Source organism: Drosophila yakuba, chromosome 3R (assembly GCF_016746365.2).
Source record: "Drosophila yakuba strain Tai18E2 chromosome 3R, Prin_Dyak_Tai18E2_2.1, whole genome shotgun sequence".
NCBI classification, from domain to species: Eukaryota; Metazoa; Arthropoda; class Insecta; order Diptera; family Drosophilidae; genus Drosophila; species Drosophila yakuba.
The window spans coordinates 7364644-7385216 of record NC_052530.2 but is presented as its reverse complement, the minus strand read 5'-3'; the positions used below and the strand labels follow the sequence as shown (position 1 = coordinate 7385216).

The 20573-nt window shown below is 38.9% G+C and overlaps 3 protein-coding genes across 3 annotated transcripts; all 3 read right to left on the bottom strand.

The window, feature by feature from the left end:
- Window positions 1-8120: 8120 nt before the first annotated feature.
- LOC6535865 (protein Turandot Z) lies at window positions 8121-9329 on the bottom strand. Its single transcript, XM_002096448.3, has 2 exons — window positions 8705-9329; window positions 8121-8650 (listed from the first exon to the last, which is right to left on the bottom strand). Exons 1-2 carry the CDS (start codon window positions 8725-8727, stop codon window positions 8248-8250), a joined length of 426 nt encoding a protein of 141 aa, XP_002096484.1. The 5' UTR covers window positions 8728-9329; the 3' UTR covers window positions 8121-8247.
- Window positions 9330-11865: 2536 nt separating this feature from the next.
- On the bottom strand, window positions 11866-12535 carry LOC6535864 (protein Turandot B). The gene is made up of 2 exons (XM_002096447.4): window positions 12460-12535; window positions 11866-12403 (listed from the first exon to the last, which is right to left on the bottom strand). Exons 1-2 carry the CDS (start codon window positions 12480-12482, stop codon window positions 12007-12009), a joined length of 420 nt encoding a protein of 139 aa, XP_002096483.2. The 5' UTR covers window positions 12483-12535; the 3' UTR covers window positions 11866-12006.
- A 1144-nt stretch (window positions 12536-13679) lies between these two features.
- On the bottom strand, window positions 13680-14671 carry LOC6535863 (protein Turandot A). Its single transcript, XM_002096446.4, has 2 exons — window positions 14561-14671; window positions 13680-14472 (listed from the first exon to the last, which is right to left on the bottom strand). The coding sequence occupies exons 1-2, from the start codon at window positions 14581-14583 to the stop codon at window positions 14106-14108; spliced, it is 390 nt and encodes a 129-aa protein (XP_002096482.1). The 5' UTR covers window positions 14584-14671; the 3' UTR covers window positions 13680-14105.
- Window positions 14672-20573: the final 5902 nt, after the last annotated feature.

The window sequence follows — 20573 nt, the reverse complement described above, 5'->3', positions numbered from 1 at the left end:
ACAATGTAGACTAAGGCGAAAAATAAACAGAGAAAAGGCAACAATAAGCACTTTTAACTTTAATGTTTGATTTCGGAGCAATTTGCAAAGTCAAACAGACCCAAACGCCGCATTTCACCACCAATGGACGACGAACAACGGCCAAAATGTGTAGTACACAATATATTGTACATATAATACAGCAGCTTTCATTTATTGACTTTTTCCAGTCTTCCAGCGTCCGGGAAAGTTTCTTGCAGTAGTCGCCATAAAGCGCACGCAGCCAGGAGGTTGAAATTTATGAAATTTTAGGGACTCACGCAGAGTATGCCAGACCAGACCAAGGTCCAATAAATCATTAAATATGATCCCGCAGGCCGGCAGGCGATTCAGGTAGGGACTGGAACTGCGCAGGGCCCACCTGATGTTCACATCAACGTGTCCCGGCTGCCCTGCGAGGTTGGGAAGAAGTATTTATCAGAGAAATAACGACCTGAAATTTCCGTCCACCGGTGCACTGTATTGATAATGATGTTTTTGGGCTTATCAAAGTGAAATATATTTTCGGACTCCAACTAAATTATTCAATTAGCAGTTGCCGGACGAGGCCAACGCTCGATTTCCATAGTCGATCAATAAGTGGGAGCATCTGCTTATCGGGGCGGAGCAGCCGGGGTCACCAAGGAGTGACCTTCAAACATCCTTTCACACATTTTCCCTCGACTGGTACGGTGCGCACAGCTCTGTGTAATTTTTTAAATGCCTCGCATTAAGTATAAAAAATGTAATAGGTTTCCTTTATGGGTCGCACGCCTGGACGATGTTCAGGGTCTTCCCGCCAACGACAAAAAGTATATATAAAAGGGGTTGCCCGAGGGACTGGGTGGGTTGAAACAAATTTCAGCATTTTATGACAGCATTCGAATCGATAAGCAGTTTGAAGCCTTTCAGATTTCAATTGTTTCGCTTCTCTTTATTGTCGCCGGCGAAATTTTTTATGATAACCAAATTCATTTCGGTGCCATCAAAAATGAATGAAATGGTTTTGAAGGATGTAGAGTTCTTTCCAGAAAAGGAGTCTCATTATGGCCCGCAAAAGATTGATACACACTGTTCAGAATGGGGGAAAGACGCAATTATTAGACATGCAAATGCATCCTGTCCCAAAGAAACCATAAAAAGGCCAACAGAAAGCTAAATACACAACTTGCCCAATGGTCGCCTGCCTGCCCTCGCCTCCATTTATAATAAACTTCATCTGCATATTTTCATCTGGTTATTTTCATGACTTTTAAGTAGCCGTAGACCGCTTCCAAGTGGTCCAGCTCAAATAATTTATTAATGCACAAATGCCGCTGCCAACTTTTTAATTTGTATTATTATTGCAGGCGGTTGAAACCTCGCAAAGCCAAAAGAGACATGCGGAAGGTCAAAGCCGAAGGGCCGGAAGAAAACCAAAGCGGCTGAGCAAAATGGCTAAGTAATATTAAAAATGAAGATGGCCCCCAAACGAAGCTCGGATGCTCTGGGCCCTTTTGTAAAATCTGAAAAATACACCAATTTTAAAAAAATAATTAGGGATATAGCCAATAAATTCGCCTCCATCGGGAAACTTTGTTAAAGAGGTCGAACCACTCTTAGTGCTGCATAAACTTTTAAAAACTACCTATTTTCTCCTGAAAGAGAAGAGAGAAAAGTGCACTTCTCGAACTTTTTAACAAGGTATTCTATTTTATCGATCAATAAAAATTGAAAGAATGCAAAGACTTCGCACAAAGGTATTTATTTCAACTTCCCGCGGAAAATGGGTTCCGCATCCATCTCCTCGGTTTCGCAGTCAACATTATTCGCCATAAAATCGAGACATTAATCAGTGATGCCATTTGGGACTCCATCACTGCTCAGCATTGGGACCGAATACTTTCACAATCGAGCACGAGGCTGTTAAATATCCAGTGAAATCTTCTAATTAAAAGATATACTACCGTCTTGAGTCGCCGATTCGATGCCGAAAAGTAAGAGAAAGTGAAGAGCGAGGTGGCCGAGACGGGCTTGAGGTCCTTGCCTAATCCTCGGCTACTTATGGCCGGCTTGAACGTCTTTCGGTTCGCTTTTGCTGGTTTTTAGGGCTTTGTACTCCCTCAACACGGTTTTATGGCCCTGGGCTCTTGAAATTAGCGCGTCCGCCATTCAAGGACGAGTCCAGCCACCCTCCCAACGGCTAGGCTGTCATATTGATTTTTCGTTTTTCGGCCAAACTCTGTGGGAACGGACCTGGCATCATAATTGAGGTCGCAATCTGCGTCGTGCAGCGCTAATTAATTTTTATTGGCTTTAAAGAAAATATATTTATTTTTTTTTCCTCGGACAACTTAATATGTTCGCCGACCTCTTACGAATTTAAATTTATTAGAGGTGAACTGAAAGTTTTGTTCCAAGCCAGAGACTTGTTCCCTGCTCTATCTGCTCTTTTCCTTTTGGAAAACAGCTAAATGTAAAATTGTATTTCGTTCATATCTCTTTCATTTTGGCAACGTGTCAAGGACAAGTTAAATTTGTAGAATTTCACTCGACGGCCGAAAAGAAACCTTAAAACTTAGGGACAACTTTTCCAGCAACTTTTTAGTTAGATTAAAAGCATTTTCCAACAAAATGGAAAAGTTGCTCCTCCGGTTGGCTGTATCTATATAGAATTGTAGGTGGATGAGTATTTGTGTGCTTTATTCCTATGTGTGGTAAACAGCCAGAAAGTCGATTTGGTTGGCAGTCAAAATGGAAGTGGTGACTAGATGAAGCAAACCACTGCCGCCGGCAATAAAAATCTATTACATTTTGTGAGACACAACTTTGATTTTACGAACTGTCAAGCTGCACAAACACAGATACACAGAGAGAGACCTAGATGCGCACACAGCTCATACATATTTATGCATGTTTCTGAATTCCGCTGCTGGTAAAGTGAAATAGGAATCGATGCTTAAACCTTTGCTGACGAGCTCAAAGCATATGCATTGCTTTTATGACGCTTCGCCAAAGGACATGATGGGGCCTCATCTTCTTGAAGTATTCCATATATGTATAATGTAATAAACATTAGGCACTCCATGCCACGTTAAATTCCAAACATCAAAGTCGAACAGTTGATGAGAAATTTGGCATTTCAAAAACACTTGCGCTACAACATCTTACTGCATTAGTTTTAGCTAAAGCGGCTTTTGACAGACATATATGTATATAATTCCATGTTCTAAACCCTGCATACATTTACACAAGTCCTCATACAAAGGTCAAGAGTCAACTTTTCGAATTCATTTGTCTGGGAAGCTCTTGAACATCTGTTTTTTGTTTTTTAAATAGCTTAGAAGGCATTGCGTAGACTGGTATTTGAAAAATGAGCAACAAAGTTTGTGGAAAACCATCTTTTTCATGGATAACGTTCTTAATTTGTTCATCATGTCGGAAAACTGAATTATCTTTCAACGCGGTGGTGCTAATATCGGTTTATCCTCATGATGGAGTCAATCGGACCTCAAAAAAATCTCCTCAATAGCGAAACTGAGAAACTGAGAGATTATTTAAATATCTTCAATAATAGAGTAATAGCTTATTAAAGATTGATATATCTGAAATACCGTCATTACTTTAGACTTCTGGATTTATTTATTATTACCGGACCATTTGAGATATGACTCATTTCTGAGTGGATTTATGAAATTTTCTATAATTTTTCTGTTTTTGCCAATTTTAAATAAATAATAAAATATTTTTTTAGCTATTTTGTTTGAAGCGTCCCCAACGATTGGTCACGTTCCAAGGTGCTTTTATTACTTTAATTCTTCCTCCTTGGGCGGACACTCCATCGACGACTACATTCTTTCTTTTAAAATCATTGACTTCTTTTCAGCTGGGTGTTGGCATCATTAGATTGGTGACTTCGACGCTGAAGTTGCATTCTAGCATTTCCGTTTCCCGTAAGGCAGAAGAGCATAGCCAGGACAAAGCTGAACTTCAAACCGAATTATTATTTCGTGGGTTCGTGACTAACCTTAGGCGGATAGCAAAATACATCTTCACTTTCTTTATTTGAGATGGGATGGTGAACTAGAATTAGTCTTGTAAAATTCTATCGATTTGCCAAAAAACTTTCTGCCACGCCCACTATAACGCCTACAAACCGCCAAAAACTGTGTTTAAGACTCTCCTTCTCCCTTCCACTAGCTGAGTAACGGGTATCAGATAGTCGGGGAACTCGACTATAGCGTTATCTCTTGTTTTTTCCTAACTGACATATGGCTCTTGATGTTGTAATGCAAAGTACAGCGTTAATATATTAATAACAGCATCACAACTTATCATATAGAAATTCATTTATTTGGGAAGCTCTTGAACATCTGTTCTTTAAATAGCAAAGAAGGCATTGCGTTGACTAATATTTGAAAAATGATCAACAAAGTTGGTGGAAAACCATCTTTTTCATGGATAACATTCTTAATTTGTTATCATGTCGGAAAACTCAATTATCTTTCAACGCGGTGGTGCTAATATCGGTTTATCCTCATGATGGAGTCAATCGGACCTCAAAAAATCTCCTCAATAGCGAAACTGAGAGATGATTTAAATATCTTCAATAATAGAGTATTAGCTTATTAAAGATTGATATATCTGAAAGATTATTTACACCGTCATTTCTTTAGACTTCTGCATTTATTTATTATTACCGGACCATTTGAGATATGACTCATTTCTGTGTGGATTTATGAAATTTTCTATAATTTTTCTTCTTTTATAGGCAGCACTGAATAGGGAAGCTATCTACAATTATTGTGCAGGGATTCTGAGAACTCTCGGGGTCAGTAAATGGAACTTACAACATTAATTTTTTCCTTACTGACATATGGCTCTTGATGTTGTAATGCAAAGCACAGCGTTAATATATTAATAACAGCATCACAACTTATCATATAGAAATTCATTTATCTGGGAAGCTCTTGAACATCTGTTCTTTAAATAGCTAAGAAGGCATTGCGTTGACTAATATTTGAAAAATGATCAACAAAGTTGGTGGAAAACCATCTTTTTCACGGATGAAGAAGAAAAGTTTTTAATTTGTTCATCATGCCGGCAAACTGAATTATCTTTCAACGCGGTGGTGCTAATATCGGATTATCCTCCTGATGGCCAGAAATTCAATTCGACTTGTGTTGTTTCCTAATGCCATCATGTGCAGAGAGCGCAACTTTTCCCGGCGTTTACGTAAAATTTTGAGTTAATTAGTTTGATTTCATGCTTCAAGTGTCGAGCACCCACTACGGATTGCCAATTCCATTTGCCAACTCATTAAAACTTCTCCAAGTTCGCTTGCTTCCCAGTTGCGCAATGCGTCGGCAAATTGCAAACGCTTTCTGTGGACTTTCGCAAATGAATGTCAAAACAGAAAGTATTCAAATGGCATATCTGAATAGGGACCTGTGTGCCCCTGGGGCCATCTTATCAACGCAGATTGATTGGTAGAGTCCTTTGCTGGCGAGCAGAACTTATCAATTAGTTCCGCCAAGACTTAATAAACCGTGCAATTCTAATTAAAAAGTGGAATAGTATTGTGAAATCCACAATGTATTTCGGATAAAAGGTGTACACTTCATCTAATCTATTAGTAAATATAGTAAAAATACATACTTTCCTTGCCTTAAACTGAAGAGATTTGATGAAATCCCTATTCATGGCACCTGCATTTTGGGTTCCTCAACATGACGGAATTAAAACCTATCGGACAAGCTGAATATGAGGTTTGTCTCATTTAGCAAGGTTGCGAAACGAACATGCATGAAAAACTTAACAACTGAATCAGGAGGAGAACTACATGACAGCAATGTAAATGCGATATGTAATATGTAATTTCATTGCGCCGACCATGACAATGGATGATGGTGACGGCGATGATGCGGACAAGGATGCGGATAATTGTAAAATACCATCCAAACGAGGATGCCCGTGTCAATGTCAATGTACAGAGCACAGAATTCACAATACTCGGCCACCGACATGTGGCTCTGATTAGTGCGGTTCAGCGACATCAGCAATCAATTTTAATGCATGTCAGCACCCAGGATGTGAGTGTGCGAGTGGTTGAGCAAGGACACGGCCGTAATTATGAGCCCATCAACGCACTAGTTGTTAATAATTCTCGATTTCCCGATGCTGACAGAGTCGAGGAGCTTGGGAAGATGCCTAAGGAGTCTCCATACTGCTCCGTTCCATTCCATTATATCAACGGCCTCATTGCCGCCAGGGAACAATTTGAGCGAAACTTGGCTGGCATCCGAGGACTCAGCTCAGCTCCCCTGAGCTGACAATAAATATTTTCGTTGTGCTGACAGGCTGAAAATCAATACATACTTTTAGGACAACACTCTCACAGATACACACAAAACTTCGGTATACATTTTCATTCGGCACTGCCTGCACTGTGAAAACCGAATAAGCCACCGAATTGCATGCACTCAACATCAAACTGTGCACAAGTGAAATAAATTTAATTACGGCACAAGGATACAGGCAACGTTAGTCGCCAATTCTAAATGAAGAAGTGCAGAATGGCCGTACATTTTGGGTTGTCACCAAATGGAGAATGCAGATAATATACTGGCATTTGAATAATTTCCCAAATTAAGGATGGAAGAATTTACGGATCCAAAGGTTGCACTTCTTGTTTAACTGAAATTTACTTGTATTTAGTAAAAGGATTTGTTTTAATTAGTTTTGCAGTAAAGATAGAAGATACGTATTTTTATTAAATAAATACTTTGAAGATACCTTTCCCCTTTTGTTACTTTGCAAAAAAAGTCAATTTATAAATGAACTAAACTACATGCAAGTTCTCAAGAAAAATCAATTTACCTTAAGAACTCCTCCATTTCGGTTACCGAAAGAGAACCATTTGGCCTGAAGAAAATCTCACCTGAGTGAGATTCAAACTGTCAGTCTGCGGACGCCCGCCACTTCCTTCGTTTGGACATTTAGCCCCCAAAATACCCAACTCAATTTTCAATCTAATACGACAAAATTGTAAAAAAAAAAAAAACAGGGAATGAAGAGACAAGCAAAGGGTCCTGAAATGGAGGCAACTAAACCTAAAGTAATTTCGCCATCACCAAATCTGTGGCATATTACACGGGACACAGGCGAAAGTTGCCAAGAGAAATCTGATCCACTTAGTTGCCAATAAAAAGCAATAAATTCTTATGAAAACAGTTGAGGAGCAGTGACACGTCCCTGTACGAAATGAATTGAACTTTTGGTCAACGTGGAAATTGCACTAATATCTGGCAAAGATGTCGGCCCTTTTATGTATGAAGTCCCGCGAGGGCACATTGCCAACACAAAGCTCAAAAATTTCGGTCCAAATTCTGGCCGGTAACAGGAAATCTTTAAGACAGCAACTACAACGCAAAACAAGAGAGAACGCTATAGTTGAGTTCCCCGACTATCTGATACCCGTTACTCAGCTACTGGAAGTGCGAAGAAGAGTCTTCCACACTGACAGTTTTCGGTGGTTTGTGGGCGTTCATGTGGGCGTAACACAAAGTTTTTTGGCAAATCGATAGAAATTTACAAGACTAATACAAAAATGAAAATGTGGGCGTGGCAGTTTTGAGAGGTTTGTGGACGTTAGAGTGGGCGTGGCAACATGAATCAACAAACTTGCGCTGCGTCTATGTCTCTGGACATAACTTTTTAGCTTTTGTAGTTCCCGAGATCTCGACGTTCATACGGACGGACAGACGACGGAAATGGCCATATCGACTCGGCTATTGATCTTGATCAAAAATATATATTATATGGTCGGAAACGATTCCTTCTGCCTGTTACATACTTTTCAACGAATCTAGTATACCCTTTTACTCTACGAGTAATGGGTATAAATATTAAACACAGGTTGAGGCCAGTCAGACTTACACATGGGAAAAGAACGAAGTTAAACTACATTTTATATCATATAAGTAATACGAATCTTTTTCGGCATGTGTTGAGAGTTTTTAACAACTAATTAAGGTAAAAACTCGAAATATCGAACCTCAAAAAATCTTTTAAGTATCGAAACTGTGAGATGATTTAAATATCTTCAATAATAGAGTATTTGCTTATTAAAGATTCATATATCTGAAAGATTATTTACACCGTCATTTATTTATTATTACCGGACCATTTGAGATACGACTCATTTCTGTGTGGATTTATGAAATTTTCTAGCAATTTACTCTTTTTTGGCTAATTTAAAAAATATTTAAATATACTTTTAGTTACGGATTTTGCAATTTTCACAGCGATATCCTTAGCATTCTTCTTCACATCATCAGGAACCTCATCAGCAATTTTCTTAACTGCATCTTTAATTCCTCCTCCTTGGGCGGGCACTCCATCGACGACCACATTCTTTCTTTTAAAATCATTGACTTCTGAATTCAGTTGAGCTTCTCTTAACAAATCTGATCCCTTCTGGCCCTTGTACTTATCATAAATTCCGATGACTTCATATGCGATTTTCAGCTGGGTGTTGGCATCATTAGATTGGTGACTTCGACGCTGAAGTTGCTGGAGCCTGTTGAAATCTGCACCCAGCATTCTAGCATTTCCGTTTCCCGTAAGGCAGAAGAGCACAGCCAGGACAAAGCTGAAATTCACACCGAATTATTATTTCGTGGATTCAATATAGTGCTTGACTTACCTTAGGCGGATGGCAAAATACATCTTCACTTTCTTTACTTGAGATGGGATGGTGAACTAATGTATGTTCATGGACAACTCTTCTTTTATAGGCAGCACTGAATAGGGAAGCTATCTACAATTATTGTGCAGGGATTCTGAGAACTCTCTGGGTCAGTAAAAGCAACTGATTACGGACTTTTCATGGAATTGATAACATTAAAGTTTTAACATTTCTTCATTAAATTCTGGAAATGAAACAATATTTTCGCTTTCTTATCAGTTCTGGATTAAGCACTTGTACTTAAACGCACAGAGTCTACATGTTAGTATGCTAACTTATTAAATTCGAAAACAGCTTTAATATATTAATAACAGCATCAAAACGTAACATATGCATTAATATGATTTTATTTAAGCTAAATAATCTTTGGAAAAATATTTATTTTTTCTGTGCACTCCTGGACGCTTGCAGCCGGTAATTGAAATTCAGTGTTTGCGTCACGACGCAAAACTAAAACAAAACAGGACAAAAAGTCAGCGGCAAGTCGAGTCGGCAGCCCACGAGAAGAACATTAAATTAAGTCTCCTGCCAGGGTGATCAAAGTTTTCCAACCTCACTGTTGTGCTATCTTCAGGTTGCATACATATGTATGTGTACTTTTGCCCTTTACATGTGCTTAAGGAGCCCGTTGTTGGTGTAATAAAATGGTGAAGGGCAAAGCCAAAACAGTAAGTCGACATGCAAAAAGGATACACGTTATAAAAAGCGCATAAACTTTGCCGAAAGTGACAAACAAAGAGGCCCACCTACATACACTGAAAAGTTGGGGAAATTCACAGTGTGAGGGGCCAAACAAAAGGTGGGCAAAATTGAAGCCGACTTGATGGGCTGTAAATGGCAAACTTTTCTTTTCGCATTGCCGGCCTCCGTATTTTTATCCGCACAGGTGCTAAAACTTTTTCACAATATGCGTGTGGCAAGGGAAACCACTCGAAAAGAGTCGAAGATAGGATAATTTAGGGAAGGAGGCGTGCTGAAGTATCTATCCATATCCACTGTAGTCCCACCGTTGTGCCTTATCTTTGCATTTGAAAGAGACTCTTGCTCATAAACAAACGAAATTGAATTTTCCCCGAAAACAGTGTGGCTCGGGAAGGGAAAAACAGTTTTTGGTGCTTTTCTTTAGGTGTACATAGTATATTTAAGTTATGGGAATAGTTCTTCCAGGAATACAAAAACAGTTCCGACCTCTTATTTAAAAAAAATTGTAAAACATTTATACTAAACAAACATTGTTTTTATTAATTTTGAATAGAAATTACGTAGCGGAATGCACATAAAATCCAGAAATGCTCAAGTAGTTATTCCTTTGTTGTACATTCGGTTTATTTTACAATAAACGTGGGCTAAATGCTTATTCCTCTATTCCATCGAATACCACCTACTGGCCTTTAGCCAGAAACTGAAAAAGTGTCGTTATATCTTTAAATTTCTTTCTCGCCAAGAATGTTGAAAGCACTTACTAGCCAAGCCGTTAAGGCCACGCCAAAAGTTCCAAAATGTTCCTAGCTTGCTGGCAGTGTCTAACATGTTTTTGGCCGTGTAAATAGTTGACGGTCATGCCATTGAGCAAAAAGATGCTGGGAGGAAGACCTATCCGCGCCCAGCAGCAGGATGCGTATCCTGTTTTGGCAGTCGACATCGCAGTAGCTTGCGTGCCTGCAGGATATTTCATTTTGAAGAGCAGAGTTCAGCTCGGCTCAGTTCGATTCGGGTTTTAGCTGGCTGTCTGCGGGGAAAAACACTTGACAAGGCAAAAATGCAGATTTTATTGTGTGCGCCACGTTGTCACATGATAATCAGGACGATATAGGCGATGGTGTAAAAGCCTTCACATGACAACAGGATACAGCCAGGAACCCTTGTAAGCACGTCTTAGCAAAGGGCAGGCAGAAATAAGAACACCCTATGCAGCTGTACGGCTTTTTGAGCCCCAAGGCTGAATTCCACACAAAACATTATTAGGAAGTCTTTCTGCTGGTGTTTAGGTCTTGACTACTAAGCCATTCCTGGAAAACTATGATGCAGGGGTGCAAAGCTGCTGGGCAACATATACTTTTTTATTTCCACTGGACGAAATCCATTTGCATGTTGTGCCATCAAATCCTTGTGACCCAGTTACTTAGCTAGCCAAAAATGGTTCGTCAGTAGTTAAATCCACCTTATTCCAACTGGTCAAGGGAAAAGCTGTACAATGATCCATCTTTTAGCAACCAAAATTACTTATTTTAACAATTATAGGCAACCAAAAAATACGGACATTAAAATATGTACATTCTGTAACATTATAGTTTCAAAAGTTTCAGCTATATAGTTACACGAAACGATCTGTGTATGCCGACCCCACTGTAATTGAAAGCAGGTACTCACTGCTGTTGACACTTCGATAAGCAGGTGTTAGCCTCAATGTGTTTAGCAGTTGTTATTCAATTTAATTTTGTGCTCCAAACCCCGGATCCTGATAATGTGTTTGTGTTCGTCTGTGTATGTTGGTTCTCGGGCTAGCATTTAATTAAACAAATTGCCAGCAGCAGCAGCGTTGACGAGTTCAGTAAACAGGAAGGGAAACCAGGAAAGCCAAGGGATGGGGGAAGGATCAACTTTACGACACATTCAGAAGTCAAATGCCACAGCTGATGGCGTTGATGAAGGGGGCACACTAGTCCTCACCCACAAGGATGTCCTGTGGCAGCCGGAGACGCCCACACTCCGTTGAAAGTCTCTGTCAGACGCTTTCGACACTTGCATGTTAATTACTTTCCACATGCCTTGTTTCGACCAGACAATCAAAAACTTTCGTCAGCCGAAAACGAGTTTGTGTAGAACACCGAAAAAAGTGTTTTTACCCAGAAATAATAATTGCGAAAGCATTTTCGAAAAACATTCTTGCACAGTCCAGTTTTGTTTGGGTGTTGATTGAATTCAACACAAACTTTGGCCAGATTGAATGAACAAAGTTCGGCCTGCTTTCTTTCTAAAACTATAAATCAACTTTATACGATCTAATTTGAGTGGATATTTTTTGAATGCGTAATGCAAGGCAATGTGCAAGGTGAAATGCTCACGATGTCCACTTCATAAGAAAATAATATTAATATTAAAATAATGATAGAACTGAGTTTTATTTAATTAACCTTTTATTCCTAAAACCGACATTTATATTGCCTGCTTTCAAAGCTTTAACTGAATGCTTATTTGCAATAAACTCAATTCACTTTCAAAACGGAATTTATTTTATTAAAAGAAAGAACTCAATAATTTTATTGGCTTGGTTCGGTGCTAGATTTAAACCAGTTAGTGAATATGCTTGCAATACTTGCACCGAGTTCGGTAAAGAATCCAGTTGCCACGTCCTTTGCAGCCGGAGTCAGGGCCTTCCTTATGATTTTCATCCTAGAACCACCTTGGGTGGGAACTCCATCGATTAGGACTTCTTGCGTATGTTCACTGATGAATTTGTCAAGTCTCGCCCTTTCAGCTGGTCTTAAGCTGGGAGCCATACGATTGTATATGGTAAGTAGTTCCTGGATTCTGTTGATTTTGGTATTTTCGTCCTGGGAGGTTCGTATAATTTCAGCAACCCTAAGACTGTCAGCTTGACGTTGTTGGACAGAATACGCCGAGCACAAAGTAACAATCAGGAGCAGTGCGAAACAACTGAATAATACACAAACAATTTACTAAAATTATATAAAATGCGCAACGCCACTTACATCATCGACATATTAAAATTCATTTTGTAAGTACTTTATAGAATGCAAGTGCAGCCGAACTGACAATCTTGAAGACAAGACTGAATTTATATTCATGGATTGCTCCCTGATAACGAATAAAGAAGCTTTTTCTCAACGATCCATGCAAAGAAAACAATCTACTAAAAGTGGACAATACAATTATTTTCATAAATATAAGGAAGCATTGGCCGATTGCATTAATATTTTAAGAACTTTTTATGTAAAAGAAAATGTAAAATTGAAAATACTGAAAAGGATATACAAACTTTATTCTAAGAATCAAATGATAGTCTTTCCACTCTGCTATGCAGCTGGAATATTGTAATTGAGTTTAAGCTTACAACTTTTTAATGTTTTTCAAAATCCAACAATAGGATCCCCTTAATGGTCATTAACCAGTGAATGTATGTTCTTATATAAAATGTATGAGGAAATGTAGCACTTAGAAAAATGAACTTCTCACCAAATGATCGAGAATTTTCCCTATCAATGATCAGTGATCAGAAAATATAACTAGAAATTACCTCTATCAATGCTAATAAGAACATCATCTGTATTTTGTGATACGGATACCTACAGTAATAAATCTTATATAGCCTTTATAACAATAAAAAACGTTTTGTAGATATGCTTACATGTTTACTTCAAGTTATAATACTTCTCATGACTTCTCAGTACTGATAACCGAACACAAAATAAAGATTAACGCTTTTCGAGGAATGTTATCACAAAGCGCCAGAGCGTTAATAACAAAAATACACTTTAATGTTAATTAAAAATATTTATTTAAATAAAAACAGAACCAGAACAAAAGAGTGCACTACAGTCGAATTTCTTGACTGTCAGATATTTAGCTAGTGGAAGTGCCAGGAAGATATTTCAAAATTTTGTTGGCATAGAGATATACCTTCCCACGAATCTAGTATTAACTTTAACAGAAATTGTAAAAGGCAAATTTAATTGAAAAAATTTCGAAACCTTTTGCAAAAGTGTGGGCGTGGCATTTTTGGTCGGTTTGTGGGCGTGGCAAAATAGGTCAACAAACTTGCGCTGCATGTATGTATGTCCCAGAAATCTGCATGCTTAATCTCAACTTTATAGTTTCTGAAATATTGACGTTCATACAAATGGACAGATACTTCTCATCGAATCTATTTATAGCCTTTTACTCGTAGAGTAAAAAAAATATAAAAGAAAAATTAAAACTGTGTTTTGGTTCTATTGTTTTGAAACAAACTTCAAGTAACGGGTATAATGAAATATGAGCATAAAATTGCACTACAATTAAGTAGTAGTTTTTTTAAAGTATAGTTACAGTTTAAATCAAATATTTAGTTATTTATTCTTTTTGCGGAAACAACATTGGGAGCATTGCTAAGATCATAACACCATTATCATAATCCATTATCCTGTGTATGAATGGCAATGAGCACGTCGTATATCAGTTTACTGCTTTTGAAGTGGATTTCAGAGTGCGATCGAAAGTTAATAATGTGCCACTACATAATGTTCATTAAAATTTTATTTGAAATGATTGGTTAATAGTTGTATACAAATTAAAAAACCTATTGCTCATATTTTGTTATTTTTTTCACATAATTATTTAAATTCAGTTATTTCAATTATTATCCAGTGAACAATTGCGCAATTTTGGAACCAAGTTCTTCAAAGAATCCAATGGCAAATCCCTTCGCAGCTGGGGATAAAACCTTTCCAACGTACTTGGTCTTACGGCCTCCCTGACTCGGAACTCCATCGATTAGAATCGCATCCGTGTGTTCATTGACGAACTTATCGATACTCTCCCGATCCTCAAGGGTCAAACTGGGATATAAACGCCTATAGATATCCAGTAATTCCTGTGTGCTATTGATTTTAGAGTCGTCGTCCTGGGAGTTTCTGATAATTTCAGCAACTTTACGGCTGTCGGCTTCACGATCTTCGTCGGTATATCCCATGCATAAAGGACTAATCAGCAGCAGTGCACAGCACCTAGTTAAGTATTTAGAATATTTGTAGTTTATGATCACAGTAAAATATTTTGGATTAAAGTAAAACCAGGCAACTCGGTGCTACGTACATAAAACCAGTTAGTGAATTCATTTTGGTTATGACTTTTTGGATGGCTGAGGCAAACCGTACTGATTTCCCAGCAGCTTAGGAGCTGAATTTATAGCTCAGCGAAAGGTGAAATGAATTGTGATATTCTTAGAATGCTGAATATTAGCAAGCTAGCCTAGACATTAGACAACGCACCGAAAATTCCATAGAATTACATGTTTTTCAATTACAAAGTTCGTTGGAATTTTCATTATTTTACCTGATTAGCAAATCAAGTAAGACTTTTTTGTGCAAAAACAACTGAAACACTCTATTAATTATTAACTGATAAGGCTTAATCTGCTTAATAGTCATGTCTAAACTCGTGTGTAACTATGCTAGTTTATTTCTTCTCAAGCTTTTCCTTAGAATTATGATAGTTATCAAAATAACCGAAATGACATTGAAAAGTTATACTAGTGCGATGAGCAAATAGTTATCCACAATGACAATTTCAAGATGGTTTTAAAATAAGCCACATTAAATGCAAGGTTCAATCTGAAAAATGTATTAATTCGCAAATCTACTTCCTTTTAAATTAAATTAAATGTGCTCCCCCAAATGGATAGACAGTGAACCAAGTGAGGAGTCAGACTGTTTGTTTTAAGTACCGCCCAGGCTAATTGAAACATTTAAAGCCAAACAACTGCGCGAAGATTCTATGGGTATATGCTGCGATTAAGTAGACACTCTTGCAGGATCTGGGGGCCATCGCAGTGATAATACATTTTTAACAGACTCCCGACCGTTGTCACCACTTGTGAGCTGGAATTACGCAATCAGCTCGCAGGATGAAAAGGACACAGAGCAAGATGTTTTGAGCAGGTATGCGACGACAATCTACATTTAGCTAGGTGTTAACATTTCCACCGACTGCTGAAATCGTAGGTATTTTTGGGGGCGGAAGGGTCGAGAGTCCGGGTTAAGTCCCCACCACCCCCCTCGGATGGGTGTACTGCGGGTGCTAATTGCCTAAATCTTTCCCACATGACCCACACAAGCTGCCAATTTGTAGGCGGGCTCTTTAATGAGCTGACTAACTGCCTGGCGACTGTTTAATGAAAGCGGCGGTTGCAGGCTCAAGTTTACCCCTTTGAAATTGAGTCAGCGGCATTCGCATTCGAAGAAAAAGGGAGAGGCATTGCATGTACTTGGGAATATGATTCAAGGATCAAGGACCAGTCAGTTTAATCAATCAGCTTAAACAATTCCCCTATAAATTCCCCCCCTATAAAACGGCAAAAGCGCGTGGCATGGATAAATTGGAGCGATTTCGGGCTACATTTCCTCCACAAGATTTAATACAGAACAAAACTCCCCATGCTGATGATGATTATGCCCCTTCCTAGTCTCTTCGATTTACCGATTTTCAGAGTTCCCGATTTTCATTTGGCGCCAAAGATTGTTGCATATCAAATGGCGCCTAAGTGCTGGGCGGGCGCCTCCAAACAAATCAAATCAGAATTCGGTTTTTTACGGCCCCGACTCCATTTATTTAAATTCAATTTTATATTAGCAGCACTCACTTTCGCCTTTATTACCACTGGAATGGCTTACAAAGTGGATTTGGAGGCGCCTATAAAAGCGGGCCAAAGAAAAAGCATAAAGCCCTAAGCGAGGCGCCTTCGAACTGAGGACTGAGGACTTTAGAGCATGTCCCGAGGGCTTCAGCCATTCATTCAGCTCAGGCATCCAAGCAGCTGACATGGAATTAAAGGCGTCCTTACAAATTTGTTGCATATGCCACTCCTGTCGAATTGCGTCACTCGTCCTCGCTATCATCCATCTGACATCATTGCCTGCCGAATGCTCTAAAAACACTAATAAACCGTCCTTGCTGTGCTCAAAAAAACTAACACAAAGTGCTGGAGAGCTCTAACTAAAAGCTCTTTGAGTTCCTTCTTGTGCACTTTTTAATTGGCGAAAGCCCACTTTAAGCATCCTGTCAATTAAAACGCCCATATATTTTATAATTTTGAGTTTTAAGTAATTTTCTCAGTGCGCAAAATTTTTAGGCAGCCATTAAATTATTCAAATCAATTGATATTCCACGCGCTTAAGTGAAATGATTGAATGTTATTAAAGTCTATGCTTGCCTTTTTATTAACGTCCAACGTTTATCGATTAATTAAACGCCATTTAAAGGATACAGTGTATCAAATCATTTTGAATTTGGGAACGGTCAGTTGGAAAAGTTTTTCCCCTGAGTGGTAAATCAAAGCGAAGATCAAGTGAATGCGAAGCCACATTCTTTTGTGAAAAATATGGCCACTACCATATGAAACTACACATCGGTAAGTAATGCGAGCCATTTAAATTCTTTCAAGTAAGCTGTTTCACATGGAAAACACATTGCATATGCTTGACCAACGGCAACAGTTTTCAGCTCTGATATTTCCCTTTTGGTATATCGCTTTCATCTCTCGTTGCCTGGGATTCCCTTAAAATTTATGGAAGGAAGGAGAATGACTAGCTGCTCGAAAATGTATTTACATTAATGCACAAAGTGAAATGGTTTGAGGTCTACTTGACCCTGGAATGCCATGGCTCCGGGCATAACCTTCACATGTGTATGTCTTACTCTGCATTATTAAAATTATTTAGCCTTAGAGTCAGCCATGACAAGCAAGTCTTGTCAGCATTTCCATACGCATTGGGATAATAAAACCAGCCCAAAGGCCAAATTGATGGAGGCCAGACGACCAACAGACAAAGTCACGAAGCATGGAGAATGTCCAAAAGTCAGATGTCTTGTTTTGAGTTCATATTATCCATCTCGGAAAAGGGCTGTCAGAAAAGAACGAAATCAAAAAGCCACTCATTCTAGAAAATCGTGTTAGGCTAATCCAAAAAACTATGCGCACCAAAGCGCATAAAATAAGTATTTAAAAGCGATTCATTTATTTGTAATCAATGCAATAAAAGATACATTTTGGAGCCAGTTTAATTTTACTTTGGGACAAAACAAAAGTCACCATTGTTCCACACTTGTGATTTTAAAGACAATTGCATAGTATTTGTACAGAGTCATGCCGTTCTTCTTATCGAAGTTTGCCTATACCACCACCTTTTACCAACCCACACACCCGCCACGCACCCACCTGATGCTAATAATGTGCTGCATACTTTCGGGAGCACATGCTGGAAAAGTGCTTTGCCATTTAATTTGAAATAATTACCGCTGAAAGCTAGGAGCCAACTATGTATGTATGTATGTCCGCGACGTGTGTGAGCGTGTGCAATTTATAGGTGTGCGTACGTGAGAAAAATTGTTGTTGTTGCCATGTGCGCGTTATGTTGAAATTAATAAGCCTGTTCTACTTCATTGCCATAGCAAAGAGGCGCAACAGAGTGAGAGTGAGAGGATGGGAAGCTAGCACAGAGCGAGAGGGAGTATTGATGCTGATGAAGTCGCTCAGACAAAAGCGGAAACAAGCACAACCAGCAGCTTCCGGCCAACGTAAATAAGGCACTAACCGAAAACCCACTGGCAAAGATATGCATGATTACACACACAGACATGGAGACTCGGACACAGATGCAGATACCCGGAGAAAGGCTCCACACACACATTAGCACAGTAAGAACAAATTTGGGACTGTTTTCCTGTATATTTTGTCACTTAAAGCCACTTGCCACCCGCGTGAATGTATGCTGTGAGAAAGGAAGAAGTCACTGGGTTTTGAAAAATTTAAATTTTCTATTGATGGATTTTAGCTATTAAGTAGGATTATGGAGACTTAAAACTAAATACAATAGCAAGAAACTAAATTACGTGACCATATATAATTCAATCGATTTGTACCATTTTTCTAAGTGCAATTGGAGCTGACGGAAGCACCTGACTTTGCACGGCAACAGAGCCTACGATTTTCCCGCTCTGACATTCCGTATTTATGGTTACATACGCATGCATAATGTATGTGTGTGTGATTGTGGGTATATTAAGCGACAGCGCTGTTGTTCTGTGTTATTAATGGCCCTTTGCCTTTGTTTGTTAAATTGTTAATACTCTCACATTTACGCGCCTGCAATTCAAGGGACCATTCGCGTGCATTTCCCCATCACTGCCGCTTTGCATTATGCTTGCACTTTAAGCTCAACGCGGTCAACGGCATAATGAGTTCTCTGTTTTATTAATGCCTTTTATTCGCCTCAGTTCCGCTGGCTGCTTCCCTTGTGATGCTTAATCCTTTTCCTTTTTGGCATTTTAAAAGTACTTTCGAGGAAAACGCGGTTCTCTGATTAAGAGTGGGGCTGCAGCTTTTCAGATTAACCAATATTACGTTTAATCTCAGTATACTGGTTACAAAATTAAGTTCTTAATATATTATTTTATTCTTCGGCAAGGACCGCTTCAAGGCTAAGCAATTGTTTAGTAAAATATTTGCTTATTTTTAAAAGCGGTTGATTACATTTTACACATAAGCAATGTTAAGCTGTTGCTTCCAGAGCTAAGCAACTTACTATACAAGATTCGTTGATATGAAAAGAAAAGGAAAATAAAAGAATGTCACCAGAAGATCGATGATCAGGCACAATAACCAAGTCCGCCTGTCCGCTCGTCCGTTCATCTGTACTAATGACTATCTCTTGATTTATTTGAAGACCATTTAAAACACCCAAGTTTAATGCCATAGTGGTTTCACCTCTACTTATTATACCCGTTACTTGTGGAGTAAAATGGTATACTGGATTCGTTGTAAAGTATGCAACAGGCAGGAGGAAGCGTTTCCGACCATATATATTCTTGACCAGGAGTCGACCACCGAGTCGATCTGGCCATGTCTGTCCGCCTGTGTGTCTATATAAACGTCGAGATCTCAGGAACTATTAAAACTTCATAGATAGATTCAGCATGCAGACTCCAAAGACATAGACGCATCGCAGGTTTGTCGATTCATGTTGTCACGCCCACTCTAACGCTTTCAAAAAAATGTTGAATAATATCTTGATATTTTTATACCCGTTACTCGTAGAGTAAAAGGGTATACTAGATTCGTTGAAAAGTATGTAACAGGCAGAAGGAAGCGTTTCCGACCATATAAAGTGTATATATTCTTGATCAGGATCAGTAGCCGAGTCGATCTGGCCATGTCCGTCTGTCCGTCCGTCTGTCTGTCCGTCTGTCCGTATGAACGTCGAGATCTCAGGAACTACAAAAGCTAGAAAGTTGAGATTAAGTATACAGACTCCAGGGACATAGACGCAGCGCAAGTTTGTCGATTCACGTTGCCACGCCCACTCTAACGCCCACAAACCGCCTAAAACGGCCACGCCCACACTTTTAAAAAATGTTTTGATATTTTTTCATTTTTGTATTGCTCTTGTAAATTTCTATCGATTTGCCAAAAAACTTTCTGCCACGCCCATTATAACGCCTTCAAACCGCCAAAAACTGTATTTAAGACCCTCCTTCTCCCTTCCGCTAGCTGAGTAACGGGTATCAGCTAGTCGGGGAACTCGACTATAGCGTTCTTTCTTGTTTCATTTCTTTTTTATAAGATTTGTAAATTTGTAATGATATTGCAAAACAACTTATTTCCAAGCCCACCCTAACGTCCAGAAATCGCCCACAACTGCCAAGCACGCACATTTGAAAAATGTTTTGATTTTTTTTCATATTATTTTTAGTCCTGTAATCAGATAGGGAAGGGGAACTCGCATAGCATTCTGTCTTGTTTTTATCCTGTAAAATCTGAGCAATATATTGAACCATTATGTTTAGAATAGTAATAAATGAAATGTAAATGTACTTTTACTAGTCACAATCGAAGTATTTTTAAGTTTTTAGCTTGAGAAAACCTTTATTGAGGCCCAAAAGCTTCGAAGACAGTATGTCGGGAAAGCAGTTGAAATCGGATACCCTTGTTTTCCCACCATCGGCCTTCAGAATAAAAAGCTCATCTGCCGGATGTGGTGACAACCCTTGGCATCTGCTCTCCCAGCATCCACTGCGCAGGTGCTGGAACTGTCAGCCGGCTTTTGGATGC